General features: G+C 37.0%; 3 protein-coding genes and 7 non-coding genes across 11 annotated transcripts in view; 4 read left to right on the forward strand and 6 right to left on the reverse strand.

Annotated features, from left to right (window-relative positions):
* The window catches only part of LOC115630427 (apoptosis-resistant E3 ubiquitin protein ligase 1), a 32,415-nt gene extending 26,206 nt beyond the window's left edge, over positions 1 to 6,209 (reverse strand). For both annotated transcript variants that reach the window (XM_030526982.1, XM_030526981.1), the window contains exon 1: positions 5,760 to 6,209. In XM_030526982.1, coding sequence (XP_030382842.1) covers positions 5,760 to 5,943 — 184 coding nt within the window. In that variant the 5' untranslated portion in view covers positions 5,944 to 6,209. The remainder of the gene's footprint in view (positions 1 to 5,759) is intronic.
* On the forward strand, positions 1,665 to 1,736 carry Trnaq-cug. Its single transcript has one exon. It is a non-coding gene; the product is annotated as a tRNA-Gln (tRNA).
* Positions 4,975 to 5,046, forward strand: Trnaq-cug. Its single transcript has one exon. It is a non-coding gene; the product is annotated as a tRNA-Gln (tRNA).
* On the forward strand, positions 5,224 to 5,295 carry Trnaq-uug. The gene has a single exon. It is a non-coding gene; the product is annotated as a tRNA-Gln (tRNA).
* Positions 6,210 to 6,995: 786 nt separating the features above from the next.
* Positions 6,996 to 7,067, reverse strand: Trnaq-cug. Its single transcript has one exon. It is a non-coding gene; the product is annotated as a tRNA-Gln (tRNA).
* Positions 7,068 to 7,489: 422 nt separating this feature from the next.
* On the reverse strand, positions 7,490 to 7,561 carry Trnaq-uug. The gene has a single exon. It is a non-coding gene; the product is annotated as a tRNA-Gln (tRNA).
* Positions 7,562 to 7,750: 189 nt separating this feature from the next.
* Trnaq-uug lies at positions 7,751 to 7,822 on the reverse strand. Its single transcript has one exon. It is a non-coding gene; the product is annotated as a tRNA-Gln (tRNA).
* Positions 7,823 to 8,266: 444 nt separating this feature from the next.
* On the reverse strand, positions 8,267 to 8,338 carry Trnaq-cug. The gene has a single exon. It is a non-coding gene; the product is annotated as a tRNA-Gln (tRNA).
* Positions 8,339 to 8,578: 240 nt separating this feature from the next.
* Positions 8,579 to 16,827, reverse strand: LOC115630672 (neuropeptide-like 4). Its single transcript, XM_030527316.1, has 3 exons — positions 16,761 to 16,827; positions 9,002 to 9,643; positions 8,579 to 8,937 (listed from the first exon to the last, which is right to left on the reverse strand). Exons 2-3 carry the CDS (start codon positions 9,011 to 9,013, stop codon positions 8,743 to 8,745), a joined length of 207 nt encoding a protein of 68 aa, XP_030383176.1. The 5' UTR covers positions 9,014 to 9,643; positions 16,761 to 16,827; the 3' UTR covers positions 8,579 to 8,742.
* On the forward strand, positions 16,676 to 17,008 carry LOC115630673 (neuropeptide-like 4). The gene is made up of 2 exons (XM_030527317.1): positions 16,676 to 16,731; positions 16,790 to 17,008. The coding sequence occupies exons 1-2, from the start codon at positions 16,720 to 16,722 to the stop codon at positions 16,934 to 16,936; spliced, it is 159 nt and encodes a 52-aa protein (XP_030383177.1). The 5' UTR covers positions 16,676 to 16,719; the 3' UTR covers positions 16,937 to 17,008.
* Positions 17,009 to 18,959: the final 1,951 nt, after the last annotated feature.

Consider the following 18,959-nt stretch of genomic DNA (forward strand, 5'->3'; position numbering starts at 1 on the left):
AAAATGCTTTTTTATCCTCCTTAAAATGATGTTGATAACTGGAATTTAACCATCTGGCAAGACAGCTCTAGTATTTCAACGCTAGATTAGTAAATATGTGAAGGGCTAAACGAAACCTTAAGTAAGGCATCAGAAAGCAAACCTAACAGCAATGCGAGGATGCCGATAGTTACCCTACCTACAAGGTTATTATCAAAATATCCCGTTCTTATACCCTGTGAAGGGTACGAGAATATTATGAAATCAATCAGTCACAACCATAAATAATCACAAATAATAAATAATCTTGATCAGCACGACAAAACGAGTCTGTCTGTCCGCCCGTGTGTGTTTGTCTGAATGACAAATTTCATCAACTATAAAAACTAGGGTGACTTAACTCAATAAGTTCGGGAAAGAAAATGCATTGAGCTATAGTACTGTTTCGCATATATAAGTACAATGAAAAATTTGAAATTTAGGTCCAATAAATGACACGTCAATGTTTCTTTTGGATGCAATAAAATAATTAGAGTATTATTTCAATACGTGTAACTGAATAAATCCAGGGTATGTACTCGCTTCGGAAAGGAAGTAAGCTCGAGGCATACATGAACACTCACGAATAGGAGTATTAACGTACTATATACATAATAAAAATTGCCATGAAGTTTAGGAATTAATGTTGGTTAGTTGCAACTAAAAGCGTGCCACAAATTAGAGAGGTATTACTGAGATTAGTTAAGCAATAAATAACACACAACTCATTGCCCTAAATAGTTTCATGTAGAAACATTAATTATATATGCAGCACAGGCAATTACTTTGGTTCTGGGTAGTTTTCGGGAATCGAGCTCTATGAAATACTTGGCCCATCAAAGATAAACACAACGCCTTGTTGCTGATGCCGGTTTTGAATAGGAGTATCTTGTTGTTGGTCTCAAGCTATTTTTAACCGGTTTAGCATGTTTTGCACAAACACTGATTCATACTCGTAGTAAGCATTGATGGGCTGCACATAAACATTCTCCCAAACCATGACTAGTTCTTCATTTTTCAGTTCGGCCCTGTTGGACTCTACACTCGCTTTGCCTTTCCACTCAACCCAACGACATAAACACTATTTCCGTTCAATTTCCTTGGAAAAAACTAGCAAAGGAAAAACGAAACTCGAGCAAAAAAATAATCCAAGTGCCTTCGCCTGTTTCAAACGGACATTGCTCAATGTTTGCCCAAAACAATTATTTCCTCCTCTGTCGCACAAACTAAATGCTTCCGCTCAACACAACTAAGTGGACCTTTTTGCCTATACTTTTCCTGTTTTCGGTCTGATTTCGCTTTTTTATGGCCAACCAATTCATTTCACTTTAGATATTTGTAAAATGTTCAACTCGTCCATTTGTTTTGTTCATGTTCAGTGGTCTCGAATTTCGAGCATGACGTAATATTTATATCTAATACAAATGCAAGTATAAATAAATTGTATTTATAGGAGTAATGCTTGCGAAGGGGTTTGGGCTTTTGCTTTTATTTGAGTTCGTTGAGAAATGCTTGCGTTTGCTTTTCATTTTACAAATCGCTTACGAAATTTTAGGCTTGGTCAAGCGATTTATTTTTAATAGACAGCAACTGATAAGCGTTATGGAGACAAGTCACATATAGCGCGAAGCTCGCTGATCTTCAGCGGTTCCATGGTGTAATGGTTAGCACTCAGGACTCTGAATCCTGCGATCCGAGTTCAAATCTCGGTGGAACCTGAATAAAACCACATTTTTAGAAGATTTTTTTAGCCTGCAATTGGCTTTAAAGCAGATATTTTATATTAAGTATCTTAGGAGAGTTTTCAGGCATTTAAAAATAGAAAGCTTTGGAAACATTTATAAAAAAATAAATACATAATTATGTATGTATTGGCCAGAAATTCCCAGGCTAGCTAATACAGTGAATATTTTATGAAAAATACAAGTGATTTCTTTGATATGATATTTGATATGCAATACTATAAAGAAATATTCAGAAATTCTCAGTTTTTATGGCTGAATTCTTTCCAAACATATCCAAGATGTACATAAAACTAAAACGATTTTCTAAAGTAGTGAAAGAAATAATCGGTTGGCAATTAAGTAATTAAAAATTTATATTCATACAATGCAACTCGTCATAAAAATATAATTTCTGTTACTTTATTCCAAGCATTGAAAGATGTCGAGGTCGTTATTGGAAGATCCGTGAATGTTAATCCCTAAATTTTAAGATACTCAAGAAATGGTTGTCTTAAGAATATAATGGCAATATTTTTAGAAACTTATACAAGTATACCTCCTTGGTATTGAAAAAATATATAAATTAAATGAAAACACAAATTAAACTAAATTTACTTCTGCCTAAGAAATTATTTATCTATGATTATATTGTTATTTGTATGCAATTAGATGCTACAGAAACAACGATTAAACACTTGAGAGAACCCTGTAAAGCACAATTTTAACAAAACATAATGCTCTACAGTTAATCCCCAATGCCGTTTTATGCATAATTGACCACATGACCTACATACTATACAAGTATACGTGTACATAGGTATGACCCCTTACCGTTGTCGCCCACTCATTAATTAGTATGCCAGCAGCCTGGGTCGAAAGTAATGTCATTCTGTAGAGTCGAGCAGTACAACAAAACCAACAACAAACAGAAACAGAAACGGCCACAAAGTAAATTCAAGTGGACACGAGTGGACACGTCAATTGCAAGACAAGAGCAAACGGGATGGCGTATAAGAGTGACATCAAAATTAATTGGCAATTAATTCTTTATGAGCAGAAGACCAACAGCTTGACAGTGTCAGTTGCTAGTGACAGTGACACAATATTATGACAACACACACACACACACACATTCGCAAACACTTACACACATATGTGCTATATGTGCTTTATTTAGGCAGGATATCGGCGGACACGAGGAAGTGAAGGAGACGAGCCAACCAGTGCCTCAGTTAATGCCCATAAAAAACACGTGCGCATTGGAGCGTGAAAGTGCGTGAAGTGAAAAGAAACGTAAAAATTCCAACCTACACACCCACGCACACGCACACACACATACACGCGCACACAAACACACTGACAATGAAAAATTAATATGCCAAAAGTGGAAAATTGCTCGCTGCCAAATTTGTCTTCTTTTTTCTGCTGTTGCTGCTCTGTTTTCCACACGAATTATGGAGGATTAGCTATGCATCATTAGCTATTAGAAGTGTGGCGCTATGTTTTGTGTGATTAGCAGGCCTCCATTGCATCAGGCCGGCTTAGTAAATGCTCTGCCAGAGAGTACAAATATGTGCATATTCGCGATACATACATACATATGTATGTATATGTATTTATGTGTATAATTCACAGAACGAACCATCTAAGAAGAGTATCGCATGCAAGGGCTGTCTGTTCAGAATGTTCTTGCAATTAAAAAATGTATCCAATGGCGAGCTGGGCGGTCTATAATTTAGCTAATTGCTCAATTTATTACTCATGTACTACAATTACTCATGTGTACAAACAAGTTATGAATTATATTCAGTGTTTGCTTCAAAATTTAGCAACATTACATTAGTTTTTAGAACGTTTATAAAATGTTAATTGTTAAAAAATTAAGTTTGTAAAACATTTTTGGCACTTTTTTTCTGTGTGCGAGCTAAATTATTATATAAATTTATAAGAATCGTAGTAACACTAGTGTATTTAGAACTATGAAAGCGTGAAGAGTATTTTGTCATCGACTATGTTTTTTTTTTCGCCACGTGCATGCTCACGCACTCTCACATGAAAACACAATATAGGTTAGGGTTATATTGTTTCAGGTTTTGTCAAAGTAGTCACGAATTGTTTGACAAATAAACAAGACAGCAAATAATAATAGCAATTTATACACGGAGTAGATTAATACGCAAAGGAATAATTTTGCAGGGTTATTTTAATTTGACAATGGCGATGCTTCAAGGCACTTCCGGTCTAAGCCTGTCCTATTTGTTTGTACTTGTGTTATTATTATGGTGTTTTTATTTTTATTAATTTTTTTTGTTCTACCAAAAAACTATAACGCGTGCACTCGCGTGTATAAACTAGCGCGCTCAAAGTAAAACCAAAACTGAGCATTTAAGGGCATTTACGATTGATTTTATACCGAAACATGCTACCAAACGACAAGCCTTGCATTTGTTGTGACACAGAAAAGGTCCGAACTTTGCACCATTCGTACCGTCCATCTCTCTCGGATTGTTCGTCCTATCCTTCGTCGTCTTCGCTCGCCAGTAATTTGTGAATGGGCCACACAAACCCGAGCCGTGGTTTTCGGAGTAAAAGCTCTAAAAGCCTTAGTCGCATCCTTTTGCCAATTGAAAACTTTCTGAGCGTCATATTCCAGCAGGTGTTTCGCCTTGGCGCGCTTATGAATATTTCACTACAGCTACACACATACGTGTACGTTGCGCTTTGTGTTTAATTGGCTTTTTGTTTAATTATTACGAAAGTTGGACCCAATACACGCTATATTGTGCAGAAATTTGCGCCACAAACAAGCAAAAGTCTACAATTAATCACCGAAAGCTCCAGTTGCATGTTCTGTATAATGAATTGTGCAGCGTTGAAGAAAGCAACCCAAATTTTCTTTCTCTAGGCAATGTCCGATAATCCACCGATAAGGACAAACATAGCAAATTAAAATGTACCTATTAAATATTATACAACCAATTTTATTATGACCTTTTTGAAAACAAGGAAGGTATAGCCTTCTGAAAATTCGAAATCATTTCTATTAAAGTCCCACAGTAGGAATATTTTAATATAATTTTCTATTTCCTAAATAAACGTTAAGTTCTAGTTTATTGCTTCTTTTTCGATACGTTCCACAAGATGGAGGAACACTCGCGCCACCTACTGCTAAAATTTGGCTCTAAAAACGGCTCAGCTCAAGAGACAGCATTTTCAAGGCTAAACACGTGATGGTTCTATGGTGTAATGGTTAGCACTCTGGACTCTGAATCCAGCGATCCGAGTTCAAATCTCGGTAGAACCTGGCTATTAAGCTTAAATTTTAATATTTTCTTTTGCGTATATTAACATCACCCGGCATTGCAAATAAAAGTGTATTTTTAGAAACAATTGTTTGGTTAACAATTTTTCCGGTATCTTTTGGCCCCCCCCCGCTGAAGCTGGAACCCAAAAAAACACCCCGGCCACCACCTAACATAGCGGTTCTATGGTGTAATGGTTAGCACTCTGGACTTTGAATCCAGCGATCCGAGTTCAAATCTCGGTAGAACCTGCCTTGCGCATACATGCATATGCATACAAGAAGTGTGTGTGTGTGTGGTGGTGAAAGCAGATTTAGGATTTTATTGGATTTTTTAAAAATATTAAACACATTTGTTTACGTTTACTGTCTCTAAGAAGAGCTTTTAAAAGCTTCAGCATTATTTTTAAATGAGCACGTGCCATGGGCTCAGAAACGCAGCAGGCAAAGCTCACCCACACACACTGAGGCGTGACAATAGTCAACAAAGCGACAAGTTCGAGTGCACTCTCACACAAACGCGAGCTTGCAGGCGTAGATGAGAAACGAAAAAAAACATAAACAGAAACTTGTTAATTAGCAAGTTTGCTGTTGTCATTTAAATAAGTTGTTGTGAACGTAATGGCTTTAGGTATAGGCTGCAGCTGCATTTGGCTCTTTGATAATAAGCATATATGTATGTAGTATGCATGTACATATGCTAAACCTGCACTTACCTTTATCGCGGAATAGCTTTTTATATGCAGCCAAATTTTCCGATTCCAGCCACTCGTCGACGCTGGGCTCGCTGTGTTCGCCGGGATACGATGACCAAATCAATAACACAATCTTAACTAATGAGATGGTGAACATTAAACTCAAAAAAATTGCAATTAGAAGCTTTAGCGAACGCTTCAACATAATTGCGTACAAACAAAAACACGACACGATATTTGCACCTGTGTGATTGACGCATAGAACAAAGGTAACGGAAGCAACGAATTTTGTTTTGGTGCCCTTTGCGTCGTTGTCGTCACTTTTGAAACGCTTCTGATAAATGTTTAATGCGCGCACTTTTCGCTGCGGCAGCGACCATCATCGACGACAAGTACGATAACAAACTGGGGTTATAATAATTTAATGGCCATTTCGCATTAACCTACTCATGGCATTTTGCTGCTGTTCACTTATTATTTATTATTATCGTGTTTATTTGGCCGCAGAACAATGGCACAGTACACAAACACAAGAAACAAAGCGATTAAGGCGGCTGGTGTTGGTACAACAAGAACGCTGTGATAAAATGCCAGAACAGCTGGCTGTCAGACAGCCCTGCCAACTCGCTTGCACATTATACAAATACCTAGAAGGTATGATATTGCGCAGGTCCGTATTTCGGTGTTCTCTTCAAAATGACGTCACAATGAGCCCTACTCGTAGCGTTTGCATTTTGTCATTTGTTACCCCGCAATTAAATGCAAAAATGCCGCTACTTGAGTATTCAATTGCGAAAGTATTTGATTTTGCACTATATATAACGCCGGCGCTCAAAGTAAGCTGATAAATAATTGAATATAAAGCACGCGCATGGCTACCAATTTCTTATACAGTAATGGTGGGTGCCATTGTGGACAAGAGTGCACAAAAATCAAATGACAGTCCTTATGGAGTGTTTACGCGGAATTTATTGTAACGAGAGTTCAAAACTTGCAGACTTTAATACTATACCTTCTAGGTTATTTATATCACGCGCTCGCTGCGTCTTTAAATAGCATGATATGGCAGCTCCGCTAGTGAATACACAAACCCACAAAATGGTTTTGAGTTAACACAAATGCATAGCAACTATACAGAAAGTTAAAACGAATACTAAAAACTTGTTTCACTACATATGTTGCACTACATCTGTACATAAAAATAGAGTTGTTTATAATTTATGTAAAAATGAGAACATAAAAAGAAGTTAATTTCTCAGGTTCCACCGAGATTTGAACTCGGATCGCAGGATTCAGAGTCCTGAGTGCTAACCATTACACCATGGAACCACTGACAATCTCGTTACCAAATGCAGTATTTGTCGTCATATAGCATATATACATACAATCGTATTTCTTGCATGGGCTGTTATCAAAAATGTATGCGCAGAATCCATAGGTAATTAATAATTGTGACGAATTGTAAAAGTTTTTTGGATTGTCCGCCCCATATTACTTCATTTTCTGGTTGTTCTTTATATTAGTTTCTAGGAAACAAATAATTTTTTAATTTTCTATGGATACGTTGCAAATTTCGCCTTATTTTTTTTACTGTTTTTCCAAAGTTCCCATAAAAAGCACACAAATAAAATATTTAATATTCTGGAAATTTAAAATATTCGCATATTTTTTAAATATTAAGAACCCGGATAAAACGAAAAATGATTCCCTCAATTAAAAAAAAAAATAAAGAAAGCAGAGCTTCGCGTCTGAGGTTCTACCGAGATTTGAACTCGGATCGCTGGATTCAAAGTCCAGAGTGCTAACCATTACACCATAGAACCGATGTGCCGGGACTTTGCCAGATGCATTTTTATGGTGCACCCTCTTCGGAGCATTAAAAAACATTTTGATGCTATATATTTATAACTTAATTTTAACAGAAATATTTTAATTTGTATATATACACTTATATCTCCGTCTTTATTCATTAAGAATTAAAAATGTAAAAAAGGAGATTGCACCTGAGTTGCAGGTTCTACCGAGATTTGAACTCGGATCGCTGGATTCAAAGTCCAGAGTGCTAACCATTACACCATAGAACCAGTTGATTGGTCATCAGCAAATTCACAATAAAAGAAAAGACAGAAATAAGGTGTAAAACTTTGCTGAGAGTCAAACATGAATAGAAAGTAGTCTACACCTGCACACAAACATTATGTTTGTGTATATGGAAAAAAGAACAAATAGCTGTGCTTAAGTTATTAATAGTTAATCAAATTAGCAGTCTTAACAGTAATTTTATCTCCAAGCATTTTAGGTGTATTTTTGTAGGAACTAACAATGCTTTTCCAATGGCTATAGCGGGTACACAAACCTATGAAACCAAAGCTCGGCCAACTTTAACTTGTATGGAACTTAATTTGTCCACATAAAAAATTATACTAATTGCAGCATTTATCGCGTAAATACCCTTAAAAGAACAACAAAATAATTATAACATGAATTAGAGGAGTTAGAAAAAAAGCAAGAAATTTAGCTCGTGTCTTAGGTTCCACCGAGATTTGAACTCGGATCGCAGGATTCAGAGTCCTGAGTGCTAACCATTACACCATGGAACCGCTTGTCCACCGCTTGTAAAAACACCGTTAAATCAGTGAGAACATTTGGTGTGATTGCCGAAATCAATGTGTCGAATAAAAAACCAGAATTTAATCTGAAATACACACTCGACTGCTGCAAAATACAAAGGTATATTTAATTTCTATTGATAAAGTGTCACTGGCAGAGCCCAGGCAATTAAAATCAATTGCACTTATCAATGCACACGCAGCCAGAGACAGGCACCATACGAAATCACGTTGCTTTTTTAACACATTTTATTAATTTTTTTTGCATTTTTATAAGCATTTATAGCTAAAACCTAATTAGAATTGCCAGCGCGCATTTTCCAAGTCCATTATCAGGCTTCCATTTGCCGGTTGGTTGTAATTGCTGTCATCATTTTAATCTTTGGCGCATGCACTTAGCCGTAGTACGAGTAGGGGGAGGCGTAGTAGCCGGAGGAGTAGCCGGAGTAGCCGTAGGGACTGCCATAGTAGAACTGTGGGGCGGGCTCAGGACTGGCCACTGGCAGAGGCACAGGTGCGGGGGCGGCGCGTGGAGCTGGCGCTGGTACAGCCAGGGCAACGGCGAAGAGGGCAGCGAAGAGCACAACCAACTGGGAGGAGAATAATAAAATGCACTGAACAGCTAAATCCTTTTTCATGTCAGCATTTACTTACGAGCTTGAACATTTTGACAAAGTTGTTTATTTGCGGTGTTGATTAGAGACTTCCAAGTTTTGTTTTGATGCTGTACCTTAGGCAGCGGCGGCTATTTATACCCCGAAAGCAAAATCATCCTCATGTCTTATGTATGTACATACATACATACTATATATGTATGTATGCATGTACCCCTATTATATTCAGTTTGTCATTTGTTTTGCTCAGATTTATGACCACTTTGTTCTGCTCAAAATTCCCAATCATCTGTCCGATAGTTTTCATAGTTTTTACTGTCGGAGAGTTTCCTTCGGCGCATTCTAATGACTTCTTATCGCAATCTCATTAAGCGTAACCGGCAGCAGCACTCGTCACAATAATAAATAGAACTGACCTTCGGCGCAAATTTGTGGCTTGGTGGCTTGGTGGCTTGGTGGCTTCAAGCCCAGTCAGGCAGACGGAGAAGCAAAAATTTTGGTACGCTTATTGCATACTTAATTGGTATTGCTATTGGACTTATGCCCGAACTGCTTTCAAAAGGCTTAGAGCGTTTGCCAGCCAGCTGTTCTGTTTATAGTCGCATTCGAAAGCCATTAAAGTGATTAATGAATTGTAGACTTTGGCAAGTGTTCCCCAAATAAGAGTCAAATCGGCTCGATCCTATCAAAAAAGGTAGCACAAATATTTTGCGCAACATTTCACTTACTACATACTACATTGTATGTTGACAAAGACTTCAATAAGCAATTTAGAACAATTTTTGTTTTTATTGGCATTTCTAGCGCTGTTTCAGCTTTAATTTGATGATTTCTTAAATTCATGTAAGAAGAGTCACGAGCTCAGTATACATATTCCCACTCTTTATATAGGAATTGTAAACAAATTCAGTTCCGGCTCCGCATATCACATAATTGTTCTGACAGGTGATAATACATGGCCACGAAATCGGTGTAATATTTTGAATAACGACCAGGCATGAACCAACGCGAAATATCGAATCATTAACAGAATGTGAATGTGTGTACTCTATAGTATATGGAAGAACTAATAAGTAGCAGCAAAATCTTGTGTGTATACAGACTAATAATACGTTATATTTTCAACTTAGATAGCAAGCCCGACAGTAAAATACCCTGTACTCTCCACAAAAAAAGAAAGATTAAAATAAAAATTATTTAAACAAATTTAATTAATTAATATTTAAATTAAATATGCATAAAATATTGCATATATACATACAAAGTGTTTATGTACAACAAACTGGATGTATATGCTAAATTTGAGTTCATTCCAAGAATTACGGGAGTTATGAAAAATTGCTAATTGTGGGCGAGTGGGGGGTGAATCAAAATAAAAAATAAAAAAACTTGACCTGCCTAGGTCTCAGGGGAACTGGGATACCTGGATATGAGGTATGCAGCACAAAGTTGAACCAAAGCCGCAACAACAACAACAGCTGCCGACAGAGCTTGGGCAGAGATTATATGTATGGCTACAACTTTCTTCATAATTGACTTATCATGATGAAACTTAGCATACAGACACAAAGTCACTATCTCTAGATATTTGTCAAATCTGAGTACACAATTCCAAAAATTACGAGAATTATGGAAAAAATACGACCTGGGGGGGTGTATAAGAAAAGATAAAACAAACTTTACCTGCCTAGGGCTTAGGGGTACCTGGATGCCAAGTTTGGTAATTCTAGCTCTTGTACAGGCTATAAATAGAAAGTAAGTAGAGTAAAAAACTTCATTGTAATAAGGAGCTAATTAGATTACTTAAGGAGCAAAAAGAAAGGAAAACTATGCATCTCTAATATAACCTTGTACATACATCATTTGTAGACCCATTAGAGTCTATTGGAGCGTTTTCAATGCTGTGGTACGATCGGACAAACATTGTAAAGTACGTATTAATTTTCGTAATATTATTATTATTTTAATAATAAATCATCGCGCATCCTCATGTATTGTTAAAGTGCTAAGCCTGTATGCCCGGATTGAATGCTTATATTAAACATAGAAAAACAAAACCATTTGTATAATACGAGCCCTAACCACACTAGGTTTTTTCGATAGTGCAACTTTCAATGACCTTTTTTTATTTGTGGGTGATGATTGCACAAACATATTTATGCTTTTTGAAAAGGCCATTGAATTACCTTTAATTACATATCAAAACATGCACACGTGTCACATAACAATAATGCAAAAAACAATTTAAATAAGACAACTTCATAATACACGAAATATTTTTGACCATTATTAATTGGTACGGCAATATTATTTTTATACTCTGTACATGAAATGTACAAGAGTATATTAGGTTTGCGGGAGCTGAAAAATGTAACAGGCAGAAGGAGGCGTGGCAGACCCCACAAAGTATATATATTCTTGATCAGCATGACGAGACGAGTCGATCTAGCCCTGTCTGTCTGTCTGTCCGTCTGTCCGACTGTCCGTCTGTCCGTCCGTATGAACACCTGGATCTCAGAGACTATAAGAGATAGAGACACCAAATTTTGCACGAAGATGCGTTATGTGTGTATTCTATACGAGTTTGTTTTATTTTTACCCCGCAAATCGTAACTCCCGTAATTCTTGGAATTTCGAACTAAAATTTTGGAAATACCCCCAGTTAGTTATTATGTGTCCGTATGCCAAATTTCATTATGATAGACCGATTTAACAAGAAGTTATAGCCATAAATATATTTGCTGATGCAGCGCTGCTGCAGCGCTGCTCAAGCGCCCTTACACAGACACGAATTGATGCGCATAGGCATACATACACTCACACAGACGCAATTGCTATGTAAATGTGCAATTATACACCCTTTACGTGAGTTCGAATACCGAGAGAGGTAAAATCGATCAAATTTTTTTTTTTATTTTCTTAATTTTTTTTATTTTCTATAATTATTGTAAACATATGTACAGAGTATTTCAAAGTCGGGACACCCGACTTTAGCTTTTTTACTTGTTTTAAATAAGGCTGTGAAAAAGTGAAATGTGAACATAAATTGTAAAACTAACCTTATATAAAAAACATATGCCTTTGAATTGTAATTTTTAATGGGTTTTCTAATTTTTGAGCACGATGGTAAGCCAGTTTGTGAGTAAGGTCGAGCTTCAAATATAGAAAAATTCAATTTGGGCAACTGCTATGACAAAGTATGAAAAAATCGCATGCTTTCTAAGTCTCCGGTACAAAATGAAGTGCAAAGCTATAGAATGATTGAGAATATTCACAGTAATACAGCAAACAGAGGTCGAGTCTCAAAAATGACTTCACGTGACAAAAGAGGTTTGTCGTCTATAATTCAGAAGTACTGTGTTAGATATAGCGACAAAATGCTCTGAAAATATTGGGAAAACACTAAAACATGAATGGCCGCGACAGGAAATGAAACGAACTTAATATAGCTTCTATAAGGTTGAACATAACAAATATTTTGATGTTTTTAGGCCAAAGAAAAACGTTTGCTCACAGCTTTGCCAATAAAAAAACGACTGCTATGGGCAAGAGAAAGACAGAACTGGGTACTAAGGGAGAAGAACTCTATTATTTTTAGAGGGATTCAAAATTGATGTGTTTGTCGGTGATGCTCAAAAACGAGTAATACGAATGCGTACGGAGGCATATCACAAAGATTGTCTGAGGCGTCCAACCAAATTTCTATCAATCACAATGGTGAGGATGCAGGTTAGTCAATGATGTGGGAAACTTTACTTCACATATAGAGCTGTACATGCAGAAAAAAACAATGTTATCTTGCAAAGTAACCTCATTTCACAGATTTGTGACTGTGGAGAATACTTTTCATCTACACACCCCGCAAAAATAACCGATAATTGGGTTCAAGAGAATGGTATTGATGTCCTAGATAGGACATCACCAATTCCAGGTCTAAGACCAATAGAAAACTTGTGGGTGATCATTAAAAGATTAAAATCAAAATTGGAGAAAATGTTGGACTTTATAACTCTTGAAGAATGTCTAAATTTAGTTAATACTATTAAAACGAGAATTAAAGTTATTATTAAAAAATAAAGATGATACTCAGGATTAATTAGTAAATATTGTTGCCGTTGACTTATTTAAATTGAATTTTTGCATTATTGTTTGTGAAACGTACCAATTAATAGTGGTTACGGCTCGTATATATGTACATACCTAGGAAAGTTAGCGGAGAATCTGTTGTTATATGTTATATATGTAGATGGAAGCAAAACACATTCTGTTTAGTATGCAGCTTTTAATTGAGATGTAATTGATTTGTAGTCTGATCAGACTGATTTGTTCAAATCATGTGCATGCTTTATAAGATCACAATAGGAATGGGAATCTCTCGATACCTGAAATTGTTCGTTTGAAACTACGAATCGAACCAATTTATTTGTAATTTGAAGCAATCCATTTCAGGATAAGATTCTACTATAAGATAATGAATAAGACAAAATTGACTTACTAATTCAAATTCACGTTTAATATTCACAACGATTCAGTCAAAAAATGTTTTCTTTAAATAATGCTCTCTAAAAAACAGACAAATTTTGAAATGTTCTACTATATGTGTTTGAACGCGTGATTGTAAGTATTGAATCTGAAATTGTGAAATACTTGAATATATACTTACTAAATATATTTAAGTGTCAAAGTTCTGTTCTAGTTATGAAAAAGACAAATAGCAGGGTCTCGGTTTCTCGGTCTTTGGAGTACCTGAACACAAAGTTCAGTTATTCTACGTGTATGTGCCAATTTAAGAATAATTACAAAATAAATATTTTATTTTAGCGGAATAAGCATTTACACCCGTTTACGGCTTTTTTGCAAGGTAAGGCTTTATAAGTGATTGTAGATTTAAATTATATAAAAGGCCAACTTAACCATTTTCGAGAACAATAATTACATTACATTCGAATATTTTCAAAAACATTTAAAAAACTGCCCCCCAAGGCTGAAAGGGTATACTAGTTTTGGGCGAATGTATGCAACACGCCTTAAGTCGCGTGGCAAAACCCATAAAGTTTGAATATTCTTTATCAGTGTAATGATTTACATTTTTACATAGAACCAAGGCTTATTAATGCATGTGTACTCGAATCTAGTTATCATTTATTTGGGACCCTAAAAGCATATAAAACATTAAGCATATTTTACATTATTTATGTGGGCATGAGTGTTGTTCCTTTTCCCTCTCTTTTTGCCTTCCAAGCGAGGCCCTAGCAAGAAGGAGAGAAAAGAAAAAGAATTCGGCAGACGTGTCGAGCAAAGAGACGACGAGTTCGGTATTTGGAACATTAAGCCAAGCCATGCATTTTTGATTGGATGTTAAACCACCTTAACAGAGCACATTAAAATACCAAACTTACCATTTAAATAAATATAATAATAAATAAAATAAAGCTTGTATTGCTTTAAATGAAACCCCCCATTGACATGGTCGTCTTTCCGTCCGTCTCTCCGACTGTAAACAAACTTGGCATTCAATCCCCCTTAGCCCTAAGCAGTGCTGTCATTTTAGCTTTTTTCTCCACTAGATCTGGCATTTTTTTGAATGCCAGTGCCTCCAGGCTCTAGAATAAGACGTTTTTTTCTTCTTCGCTGCGTTAAGATATGTCTAAAGTGTATAAACAAAGTGTTCGCGAAGTGGAGCGGGTCTTCAGCCAAATTAAGAAATGGAATGAATTTAAATACGCTTAACTCAATTTTGGACCTAAGTTAGGTTTTTGTAAGCAAAAAAAAAACAATATTATATTATAATATTATAATTAAATTAATTAATTTTCAATTTAAGCTACGGACTTGATCGTAACACCAAAATTGTCCTGACGAAGAGGCTGTGAGTTTAGATGAACAGCTGTAGAATTCTTAGCTTGATTTTAATGTGAATTTTATACTATTTTTTTTACAAGAATCTCATATTATTATTATAAATTATGAATTAAGAATATAGAACTAATATGAAAGCATTAAAACAGATATGTATTTCCTTAATTTAACCAAGAAAATAGTGTTTTTAAAGCTGGCTTGTTTTTTAGCTTATTTCGCCTTAGCTTGCCTAGCTTTTTTTAGCTTTATTTTTTTGGCAATCTGGCTGTTTTTGTGTCCCGGCTTTGGAATACTCTGTACATATGTTTACAATAATTATAGAAAATAAAAAAATTGCACATTTCCATAGCAATTGCGTCTGTGTGAGTGTATGTATGCCTATGTGCATCAATTCGTGTCTGTGTAAACATGTGTGCTGTCAACCAAAGCACCAGCATCAACAACAGCCGCGGGCAGCGCTTGAGCAGCAAATATATTTATGGCTATAAATTCTTGTTGAATCGGTCTATCATAGTGAAACTTGGCACACGGACACGTAATAACCAACTGGGGGTATTTCCAAAGCATCTGGGACTAAAATTTGGTGTTCCTAGGTCTGATAGTCTCGGAGATATAAGCGATTATCCGAATGGAAAATCGGGAAAACCCCCATATGGTGGAAGTGGGGGGAAAATCAAAAAAATAAAACAAACTCGTATAGAATACACACATAAGGCATCTTTGTGCAAAATTTGGTGGCTCTATCTCTTATAGTCTCTGAGATCCAGGTGTTCATACGGACGGACAGACGGACAGTCGGACAGACGGACAGACAGACAAACAGACAGACAGGGCTAGATCGACTCGTCTCGTCATGCTGATCAAGAATATATATACTTTGTGGGGTCTGCCACGCCTCCTTCTGCCTGTTACATTTTTCAGCTCCCGCAAACCTAATATACTTCTGTACATTTCATGTACAGAGTATAACTATGACAGCACTGGCCCTAAGCCCTGTTCATGCTCTGGCAGCAGCTGGTGTTGTTGTTGCTGCTTTGGGTCAATTCTGCACTGCACACATAGCATGGACACAAACCACTCCTAATTTGATGAAATTGAAGAAGCACTTGTATTAATAAATGTGCATACATATGTGTGTGCAGTATTTGTTTATTTGTAATTAATTCCAACTTGTTTTGTTGAAGCATTAAGTAATCCCCTAAAGAGAGCAAAAAATATAGATCAAATGGAATCGATGGCAGAGTGCCCCGCGGCTGTCAAACAATTGCGTGCCAAAATGAGTTGACAAAATGACAGACTGCCATTGAAAGGCGCAATTATGGGCCAGACGAAAACATATACAGTGTTTGCTATATGTATATGTATGTAGTATAGAATGCCGCTGATGATGATGACGAAGTTTCTGTTGTTGTTGTTGTCGCCGTCGTCGTCGTCGATGTCACATTTTGCATTGCAAGCGGATTAAGACAACAATTTCTTTTGAGTGCAAAATGTTCGTTTTTTCTTTGGCTGCCATTTAACAAACGCTTTAGGCGAAATAATGAAGCAATAAAGACGCTTAACGAATGCATATAGAATATCTAAGCGGAACTGAGCGTCAATCTGCATTGGGAACAGGAGGAACCGGGAACTGGGGGAGCGGAGGAGCGGAGGAGGTCCGCAACTGCCATTTGGCGGTTACCATTAGTGGAACACTTCAACTGGGTGGTGGGCAGGAGGGTTCGTGGGGCTGGAGCTAAGCAGCTTATGGCTAATGACGACGCTGTGTGATGTTAAATTGCTTAGAGAGCCGAACGCTGTTTGTGCGCCGACTTTCGTATATAAGAGTCTGCATATTCCCGAACAGCAATTGCAGTCTGATTCTGATTGTGTCACAAGTCGCAAGTTAAAAGCTCAACAATGTTCAAGCTGGTGAGTGGACTGCCCGACCAAAAACTTACGGATATAGCTAACATTTCAGACCTTTCAGGTATTCCTGTTGCTCGCCGCCATTTTCGCCGTTGCCTTGGCTGTGCCAGCACCGATTCCTGGACCCAACCCAGCGCCCAGTCCTCAGTTCCTCTACTCGGCCGGCTATCCTGCTGTCTACTCCTCGCCCTATGTCTACTATGGCTGAGTTGCAGAGAATGAATTCTAATTTTTTATTTGACAAATATATGCATTGAGAAAACGTAAAAATCAAACGAAATTTTATTTATAGATATGTATTCTTATTGCTCTATTGGTCCGTTGAAAGCTTTTATAAGAGTTTTTCTGTCCATCACTCATCGTTCTCCCAACTCCTTGTCGATAACAACAAGACAGTGGACGGGACGCATTGACGGTTTCTAAATACGTACAAGCGAGCCACGATCGAGATGATTAATGAATAAATATTGTATAATTCGATCTGATAGATTGATAGATAGCTATTCTACAGCTGGCCGCTAAAAAGAAGGCGATACCAATCACCATAAAACTTCACAGGATCAACCATGGAACTATTTTGAATATCGGGGTCTAAAGGGAACATACATACAGACTTCCATTTATATAACTATGATTAAAGTTATGCCTTGACAGTTTTCAAAGTGTAATTAGGAGATCTTATATAAAGGTTTTTGGAAATGCAAGATCGAGTTTATTGATGGAGAGACCGGAGGACGGGTAAGTAGTTTAATGTTCTGAAGCGCATGTCTAATGTATGGAGTCTTTTTAGTATATTTAAGACCATTATGTTTGGATGGTCAGAGAGTTGCTTCGTGTATCTGGTGCTGAGGCTAGCTATTTCATCTATGAAGTAAGATGAAAAGTTCTGGAATCTGTGCAGAATTGTAACGTTAGATATTTTGGTAGAAGTAGATGTTGTCATATGTCCAGACGGGCTTTAGGATACTTTTATATACGAGTTTTAAAGACTTGTTTCTAATATCTCTCTCTATTAAAAGGTTGTTTGTAAGGTATACTATGTATGTACTTATAGTTTCGGGAATTATCATGGAGGTGAACAGTGTGTGGGAAGTGTTAGGAATACAAGCAGGTTCGTGCAGATAACTTGACTTAAGAATTAAAATGTGGTGTCAAATCAATTGTGGATCATGAATGGGCTTTAGGATACTTTTATATACGAGTTTTAAAGACTTGTTTCTAATATCTCTCTCTATTAAAAGGTTGTTTGTAAGGTATACTATGTATGTATAGTTTCGGGAATTATCATGGAGGTGAACAGTATGTGGGAAGTGTTAGGAATACAAGCAGGTTCGTGCAGATAACTTGACTTAAGAATTAAAATGTGGTGTCAAATCAATTGTGGATCATGAATGGTGCGACTCCGAATTAAGTTAAAACATTTGCAGCATTGTAATAAAATATTGGAAAGTACGGCCACAAAAACCTGTTTTGAGTAACGTTTTCGTTTATCAAAGAGCGTTGCAAGGGGGTGCCAAAAAATCTTTTTTGCAGTAGGATTTGTTTTAACATTCAAAGCCTATACTTTTCTGTAATTCCTTCATCCATGAAGTTAAAAACTTCATCGAAATTTTAAGTATAAAAAAAGAAAATAAAGCATAAAAAAATATCAAAATAACAAAATCACAGCAGTTTCTCCTTTTGGCTTTTTGGGTAAATTTGCAATATGGAAATGCACAGATTCGGCGATCAAGCGGACGATGCCAAAATAGAGCTGGATGAGGAGAAACTACGCGACGATGTTGAGGACATACTTCATAATGTGTGCCAGGAACAGCCGCTGTGTTCCTCAGAGGCGAACATAGTTCAAAGCAGCAGAGTGGAGGAGGCGGTGAACGCTTCTACTAACGATATCAGTGAGCAGCCACCAATAGGCGATGCCGAGGAGGAAGCCGTACCGGAGCAGCAGCTGGAATCGGTTCCCCTAATGCCTAGCTTTGCGGGCCGCTATGTCACGAGCATGGTCTCGACCCATCCCTTCGAGGTGCGGAAACGCTTTGTAAAGCCCAAGTTTTCGGGCATCCTCAATCACATGCGGCAACGGGCTTATATAGAGAATGTGGTGCGGAAGTTGTCGGGCAGAAAGGAACTGAACAACTTGCTGCTGTTCATTACGCCCACTGAAAAGCAATTGGATAACCATAAGGTGCATTGCTTTGCCATAGACACGGAACGACACATTGGGGTCACGA

Source organism: Scaptodrosophila lebanonensis, unplaced genomic scaffold, assembly GCF_003285725.1.
Source record: "Scaptodrosophila lebanonensis strain 11010-0011.00,11010-0021.00 unplaced genomic scaffold, SlebRS2 tig00001410-arrow-pilon, whole genome shotgun sequence".
In the NCBI taxonomy this organism is placed as follows: domain Eukaryota; kingdom Metazoa; phylum Arthropoda; class Insecta; order Diptera; family Drosophilidae; genus Scaptodrosophila; species Scaptodrosophila lebanonensis.